The sequence below is a fragment of the Pteropus medius genome, unplaced genomic scaffold (assembly GCF_902729225.1).
Source record: "Pteropus medius unplaced genomic scaffold, Ma_sr-lr_union100, whole genome shotgun sequence".
Taxonomy (NCBI): domain Eukaryota; kingdom Metazoa; phylum Chordata; class Mammalia; order Chiroptera; family Pteropodidae; genus Pteropus; species Pteropus medius.
Genome location: NW_024344378.1, coordinates 59795441 through 59804016, shown reverse-complemented (window position 1 = coordinate 59804016; position 8576 = coordinate 59795441). Strand labels below are relative to the sequence as shown.

Sequence of the window (8576 nt, the reverse complement as noted above, 5' to 3'; positions counted from 1 at the left end):
CTCTCTCTCTCTCTCTATCTCTCTCTAAGTGGCTTCTTGATGTCTTTCTTCCTTTCATCCTTCCTTCCTCCCTCCCATTCTCCCTCTCTTCCTCTTCTAGTCCCTTCTGACTTTTTTTTTCCTACCCAGCTTGGGCCCTAAGGTCAGTAACTTGAACTATTCTCCTTAGCATCTTTACCCCATGTCCTTTTGTCCTTCTGCTACTTCTGCTCTAAAAACCCCAATAGTGACATTTACCCTGGGACTGTTAATAACTGACGGAGGAAATGTTACTTCTTTGGGGATTGTTGGCAATATGTGGTTTGGGCGGGGGCTCAGGTAGTCCCTCCACACCTATCACCAATGTTGTTCCCCATCAGCTTTTCTCTTCTACTGGACATTTATTTCAGATTCTTGTTCTTCTCTAACCTGCATCTCAAGCTTGTCCCCTGACTCAGGAAATGTCCAAACTTCCTACCTTATAGGATATTTTCTCTGTGGTCCACCTCAGCTTCTCTATTCTGTACCTACAAATTTAGGTACAGCAGGAGTCAGAGAAAGATGTGTTGTGCCTTCTGTTTACTTCTGTACTTGATCTTTTCCTGCTTCTGTCTCTTATAAACATTCTGTGTACGTTATCTCTCTACTCCCCCTCCAGCTATTACATTATAGTTTTTCTTGACCTAATTTTCCTCCCCTAGCCTATTATTACTTTATCATTCCAGCTGTCTCCCTTCCACAGGCAAGCTCTTTTTAAAGGATGGGCTACCTGCTTGTATCCTCTGTTTCCTCATTTACTCACTTAACTCACTACAGTCTGGTTTTTGTCTTCATTGCTCAACCGAATTGACCTGCTAATTTCCAAATCCACTGGACCCTTTCTAGTTTCCTTATGTAAACGTGCCACATCAGTTTCCACTTTTAACCATTCCCTCTTTTCTGTTATTAGTTGTCTTCAAACATCATTATTTTAACCTTATCTTTATGCTACAATATTTTTGGTTGAATTAATGTCTTTTTTAGCTGAAAAATAAAGACTTGCATGCATATAAATAAAAATGAAAATAGTTGTTAAATTTCAGCTGATATTAAGGCACTGAGCGAGAATCCTGCCGTCTCTGTTGAAAATGGAGACTGGTTAATGATAGAGCACTAAGCTAATCTTTTCTCCTGAAAATAATCAGAAGGCCCCAAAATGAAGGAACTTGCTTAATGTTGTTTACTTTTAGCCTTTCATTGTTAGCCTCTTCTTACCTTCTAAAAGGATCTCTGGTACCTGTCATAGCCTCGTGATCCTAGGAGCTGTTTGCCCTGGTCATGTATCCACATCTTTTTTCTCTTGAGCCCATATTTGCACTTTAGATTGCATCCCGGGCATGTTACTAGAGGTTTTAAAAGCTCTCTCTCTCCCTGCTTCCCATCTGCTTCCTTTCTGAGATAATCATTTTTTGTGACTGAATTTACCAGTGATTCAGTTGTTCAGACCAGACTTGTTATTTAAGACCATCTCTGAACCTGACTTCCTTTCAGCATATCAAACCTTCCTTTCCTGTGTATCAAACCTTGAACCATGTGTAAATCTTAGCTTGTACCTCTTTCTTGGACTCCAGATCCAGTGCATTGTCCCTTCTTCTGTGTCCACATGGTCTCTTGTCCATGTCTATTCTACAGATGCCCCACTTTGGTAGTCTTGACACACTTCTCCACTAGAGAGTGAGCCACTCAGGGCAGGATCCTGGCATATCTGTATCCCAGGGCTTGGCTGCTGGGATTGTTTTATTTAATGAGCAATGAGTGGGGCTTATTGGAGGAACTTGTCATTTCACGGAAATAAAGTTTCAGTGCTGAAAGAAACCGTAGTTTTTTTTGACAGTTAACTTAAAAGCAAGGCTGTCTCTTGGTCATTGTGTTGCTTTTTAATCTACTTATTAGGTAGAGTTATATAGACAATATGGTGAATACATTTTCATTCAGAGTTTCTGAGTACTTAGAGTAAAATGTGAAAGTTCTTCTTTATTCCTCCCTGCCCTTTCTGCTTCCCCCTCCCAACTATTGAAGTTGTAGTGTGTATCTACAGATCACTTTGAATTCATTCTATACATACAGATGCAGATATACATTTTTTTTCAACATAAGTGTGTTCATACTATGTGGCCTTTTTCACTTTACTTTTATATCAGCACCAGTGGATATGTTTACTGCCTACTGCCTACATTAAACTATTAAAAACATGCTACAATAAATATGCTTGTACATGTGTAATTCTCTGGAATAAGTACCTAGTCATGTGCCTTTTAAATCTTAATAGATATTGTTAAATTGCCTTCCAAAAGAGCTTTACTAATTTATATTCTTACCAGCATTGTGTGAGAGTGGATCTTCCTGGTCTACACTGGGTATTATCCAGCTTTATGTTTTTGCCAACCTGATGGGTTAGAAATTATATCACACATTGAAATGAAGTTATTTTTGAGAATATTTTAATTTTTCTCAGATTATAATTTGAGTGGCACTATGATTATCTCTTGTTCAGAGTTTGTGTTTATTGGAGTAAATGTTCAACCTTAAAGTTCTAGTGTCAGATTCCTACAGAAGCTCTCCCCTTACATCACTAGATCTAACTCTGTGTGTTACAGTTGATCGTGCTGCTATAATGTATATCATTTGTGCCATAATGCAGTGAAGATACTGACTTGGAAAGCAGCAATCAAATGACTTAAGTTGATTTGGAGACGACCCTGGGTGTCTCTCAGGATTTTGGATGCCACCTTTCTTAGCTGGCTACTCAAAATGCCCTTTTTTGATGAAACTGCTTTTTTGGGGGAGGGATGTCAGTTTTTCTTATTTATTATTAGAACTCAAGAAGATATATAGCTTTTAAGAAAAAGAATACTTGGGAACTCGTATTTATGTAATTGGAGGATTATTACTTGATCTTTTGAGAAATCAGTTTGCTTATAAAATAAGAAACTAAATAACTGTCAATTCTATATAACTAAAAGACTTATCGAAAAAATTTTTTTTCCTTTTAGATAATCTGTAGAGGATGCCAAATGAGAGAATCCCCCACTCAAGTCAAACTAAGGAGCAAGACTGTTTACAGAGTCAGCATGTCAGTGATGATGAAGAAATGACAATAAAGCAAGAAAATGATGGTGATGCAGAGATGGAAGAAAGCCTCCCCTCTTGTTCCTCTACTAATGGGCCATACACTTCCACTGAGGGGTGTCTGTCGGAAATTCTGAGGAGGGGGCCTGCCCTGCTGCACATCAACAGACATCAGATCCAGGCGGTGGAGCCGAGTGCACAGGCCCTTGAACTGCAGGGGTTGGGTGTGGATGTCTATGACCAGGACGTGCTGGAGCAAGGTGTACTTCAGCAGGTGGACAATGCCATCCATGAGGTAACCCATGCCACCCAACTCGCTGATGCAGAGAAGGAATATCGGTCAGTCCTGGATGACCTCACGTGAGTGTGGACCATCTTCTCTCTGATTGCAGAGTTTGTGTTTACATTTGATGGAGAAATTCAGGCAATAGCTGTAGTATTTCAGAAATTTAGGAGATTTATAGAACTCCTTATTCAGAGGATGGGGTCAATTAGGCAGTCCTAGACCTCGTGTTTGAGCTTCAACCCTTTCACTCTGGAGCAGCATTGTACATAGTAGTTAGGGTCTCAGTCTAGCTCACAGTGGCCTGTTCATGTATAGTGTTCTAGTGAGAAGTGACCCTGGACTCACAAGAATATACACAAATGCTTTTAAGGAGAGATATACCTACAGTTCTGATGTGTCCTACTCAAGATACTGAGAACATATCCACCCCCTCACATTTTTCTCTATAGTTTCTTTCCAGTTTCTTGTCTCTAAATCGAGTGTCAGTCTTTTGGTAATTCTTCAGATTTGTATTTCTTGAAATAATGAGAAATACCTCCCTGCTTTTCCTTTTTTCTGTCTACTTTTGACACTGTAAGGGAAGAAGAAGATCCATGGAGATTTCATTTGTTTTAGAGGAGAAACAGACTTGAGCTCTGTTGAACATAACACATTGTTGGGGAAGAGGGAGGGTCTGGACCTGGGCTAGAAGAGGGCTGGAGGATTGAGCTCACTCTCCATTGCTGGTCTTTTCTCCCTTGGCCAGTGTTCCAGACAGTGTCAGGTGATCAAGAAAGGAAGAGGAGGACTGGGTGGAAGGATGGTGCAGTCTTAGATGGGTGTGAGGGAGGGGAGAGGAAGGAGGAATGTGGAGCTGTGGCTACCCACTAGGAGGAATGTGGAGCTGTGGCTACCCACTGGGGAAGGCTGCACATGAGGTGTGAGTACCTCATCTCTTTGTAATGAACACTCCTTTTACATTTGACCTTAGAAATGTGTCCACTGCTTATGGAGGCATGGACGTGACAGAGCAGAGTGCTGCAGTCACAAGGCAGGCTAACACTAGGTAGATGGTTGACACATGGTGCTTAGACCACCAATAACTTGTATTGATAACATCTTTTATGCTAAAATCCATAAAGGATATAAATAGCAAATTATACAAATGTCAAGATTGAATTTGTGTCTTGAAAGTTGGGAGTTACCTATGGTGTCTATTTTAGGAGTAGTGTATTATAAATTGATTTTTTTTTTCCTTTGCCCTGCAAAGTATAATGCCTTAGCAAATGTGTTTTCTAGTCATGTGAAAGAAAAGTATTGTCACAGATGTCTGACATATAAGAAAATGTTTAAGCATTTTAAGTACTTTTCCAAACTTTGATAGACTTCCATGAGCTTTAGAAAGCCATGTATAGGTTGTTGATAATAGGGGGTGGCTATGTATGTTTGAGTCAGGGAGTTTATGGGAAATCTCTGTACCTTCCTCTCAGTTTTGCTGTGAACCTAAAACTGCTCTAAAAATAGTCTTTAAAAAAAGTCATGTATTCATTTTTTTTATATAAAAGGACACATTCATTGCACATTGTTTTAACACAAGTCTCTTGAATAAAGTAGAATGACTGAATCAGCTTACAAAGGGGAATGAGCTAATTTAAATAAGCCAGATGAAAGAAAACACTAGTAGTCATCTTAAACTTATAACGACTCTTCAAGTTCTATTTGTGGCCAACAAGAAAATGCATTCTGGTTTAGTTTCTTTTATCTTTTAGCTAATAAGTAAAAATAACATGTTTTTAGTATTCTCTCTTAAATTATACTATGAAAAATGTTATCAGAGTGGAAAATAGACATTTTTTCTTATTTTTCAGGTCATGTACGACATCCCTAAGGCAAATCAATAAAATTATTGAACAACTTAGTCCTCAAGCTGCCACCAACAGAGACATCAACAGGAAACTAGATTCTGTAAAACGGCAAAAGTATAATAAGGTGATTCCAAATAACACATTAAGTATTGTATTGCATTTTTGAAAAAGTCATCATTTAGGCTCATTTAATATTTAGGAAGCATTCTGAAAAGTACTTAGAAGATGTAAAGCATATATTTCTAATAGAAAATTTCAAATTCCTTTTTGTATGTTTAATTTTTCAGCTGTTTACTTTTAACATCTGTTAAAGAGTATTTTTAAAAATATACACATAAATACTCATACATATTCGAGAAAAGTTCCTTTTTTAGCTTTGTGTGCCTGCTCACTTGTGAACTTTTATAGTCTTTCTAGCTTGATCATTTTCTTTTATCCAGCTTAGGCTCCTGTTTGGTATGCCAGTCTCTACTCAGTCTCCTTGTCTTATGAGAACTGTTTTTTTCTGCTTAGCTCCTGCTTGCACTGATTGTTTACATTCTATTTCCTATTGATGCAGCCATCACCCCTCATACACTTATATGCACTGTTCTGAGAGGCTGGCCTTAGGTATTATAGTCATCACCTAGCCACACTGCATATGCACTTAGAGTTGTAGAATTTATGGGTAGAGAATATCTGTTACTTATGACATTGTTTTTATGAGGTTTGAAACACTTTTTAGAATTTATGTACGTTTTGTGAAAATACATTGCAGCAGGTAGGAATGACTAGTTTTGATCATTTTACTACTAGATATCCTTGTGCTTGCAATTGTTTCATTGCCGTTAGAGTCCTTGCATCTTTCATTTAAGCTCTACTAGTTGGGGTGTGTATAGATTCAGTTCTATCTTTTGCTTTCTACTCACTGGTCCATTATATTTACCACCCCATCTTCTATCACTTAACTCCAGAATAGCAGCCTAAAAGTCACAACTAGCAGTGGCTTGAGGCAGCTGTGGTGTCTCCAAATCAGAGAGGATGGGGAGCATCTGGCCTCTTGTGGGAACATGTAAATTAATGTGCAGAGACCTTTTCTGCCTTTGGGTTTCTGGTAGGCTGGGGTTTCAAGGAGAATAGAGGATCAGACTTCAGGCTGCTTTAGGTAATAGGCCAGCTCAATTATATTTTCCTATCTTCCTTGAGTAGCTCTTTGATATTTAGAGATAGACTATTCAGAGAGAAAGGCTGTTTTAAATGAGATTTTGCTGAGAAAAATTGCAAGAGAAAACAAATTACAAATCATAGCATGGTCTTTATATTCAGGATTTCCCCTTGCCCCACACTCATATTTGGTATTTAAATATTCTTGACCTTAGGAGGAACCAGATATCAAGAGGCCTACTTATTTGGGGATGGCCCCATATCTGAGCTCTGGTGATATAGAGGGTGACAAGATGAAGAGTCTGGGATGAGTTGGGTAAAAGGATATGTCAGAAGATATTTTTGTTTTACAATTTTGTGATTTGGTAGAATACTATAAAGGACAATCAAAAATATGGTAGATTATCAAAGGGGACTGACTTTTTCAACCTTTGAACATTTGCGTTTCTGTTTCTTATCCCTACAGCCTATTAACCTTTTATAGCCCATTGGCCGCTAAGGTCAGAAACACAGAAGTATAGTGATTTACCTAGTTTTTAATGGGGGAACCAAATAGAGCAGCTCCACCTCCCAAATCAGCAGAGTTGGTACACGTGAACATCAGCGCTTGGCACATAGAAAACTGTGTGCTGCCCAGTCAGGAGAGCGGGCAGGGACAGCCTGATGGAAATGCTTTGAGGCCTACTTCCTTCTCGAAAAGTGGCAGTTGCTCATACAAGGTTCTCTGTAGTAACAGTAATATATGGAATTTCTGTTTTATTTTGCTCTTGATTAAAGTTTTTAAATTTTGTAATGTTGTCTTTTGTATTTAACAGTAAATCACTTCATTGCTGTTTTCTGTGTTTAATATTTACCATTTAAGGAACAACAGCTAAAGAAGATCACAGCAAAACAAAAACGTCTCCAGGCCATTCTTGGAGGAGTGGAGATAAAAGTTGAAATAGATCATGCCAGTCTGGAGGAGGATGCAGGTGAGGATAGTGGGAACAGTGTCTCTTTGTTCTTGAATTGATGCCTGATGCCTGTAGTCAGTGGAGGGTGTCTCTTCAGTCCTGGCGTGAGTTTTGAGAAAAATATATTTTTTTGCCTTAGTGTTATACTGATTTAGGAAAATTTTATTCTCTACACTTGTAGAATCAAATCTCTTTTTAAGTCACATGGGGTTTTTAGAGAATGAAAGCAAATTTTTAACTCAGTCTACTATTGGCAGCTAGTGCACATTTATTATTATGTTTAATAAATTAGAAATTTTAACATTCTTATATGGTTAATTTCTTAAAGACAACATCTTGCTTGAATTACATTTTGTAAGCTCAGCATCATCAGTCAGCATTCATAGAATTGCTTTCACATATCTTTTTGAGACATTAGGCAGACTTTCCAAGTATCAATTTTTTGTTTAAGAAAAGACACTTTCATTCCGGTTATACCATGACCATGATTTTGTTGGTATCACCTCCTTGGATGGGCATCTTTTGGAAGACCTTTTGGGAAAATGCATAAGCTCTGAAATAAAATATCTCTACACTATGTATGTATATGTATGTTTAGAAGTTGTTGGTAGCTGTTTAGTTGTTTATTACTTGAAATATAGATTAAGGCTTCTTAGCATTTAAGCTCTTCAAGCAAATATTTTCTACTAGCTCCAGAAATTTATTCAATAAGACAAGAGAATTATGAAGAATTAATTGAGCAATAGAAAAAAATAATAGATGTGCTTTTAAAGTTCAGTCTTTCAGAATTTGTTGGACGTATGGCCAGTGCTTTCTGCTACTGAGGTACATATTTCTCACTGGTAACAGATATTTGTTCATGTTGGGCTGCCTAAACTAGCTGATAACTTTCGCCTCCTACTGCTTCTTTGGTAAAACTTTGCCCAAGATTAATAGTTACTTCCCCAAATCCAAAAGCCTCTTTTCACTCTTACTCCACTTGGCCTGTATCAGCAATTGATATTTCTGTGCCTTCCAGGAGCCTTTTCTCTCCTGATTTTCCTTTTGGCCTTCTGACCATTTCTGTTTAGTTATTTTTGACAGGGTTTTATGGCTTTATTTTAAATGTTGATTGTTCTGAGGATTTCTTGCTGATCCCTTTTTTTTGTATCTCTTCCCCAAATAATCTCATCCACTCCTCGTAGCTTTTGGGGGCACCTAGGTTCTAGTATCGTACAAATCTGTAGACCTTTTTCTGTTCTCCTAGTTCCTATTATATTTCTC

At 38.0% G+C, this 8576-nt stretch overlaps 1 protein-coding gene across 7 annotated transcripts in view; it reads left to right on the top strand.

Annotated features, from left to right (window-relative positions):
- Window positions 1–8576, top strand: part of ERCC6 (ERCC excision repair 6, chromatin remodeling factor) — a 72388-nt gene that overhangs the window by 1653 nt on the left and 62159 nt on the right. For all 7 annotated transcript variants that reach the window (XM_039872361.1, XM_039872358.1, XM_039872360.1 and 4 more), the window contains exons 2-4: window positions 3012–3447; window positions 5221–5341; window positions 7223–7331. In XM_039872361.1, coding sequence (XP_039728295.1) covers window positions 3026–3447; window positions 5221–5341; window positions 7223–7331 — 652 coding nt within the window. In that variant the 5' untranslated portion in view covers window positions 3012–3025. The remainder of the gene's footprint in view (window positions 1–3011; window positions 3448–5220; window positions 5342–7222; window positions 7332–8576) is intronic.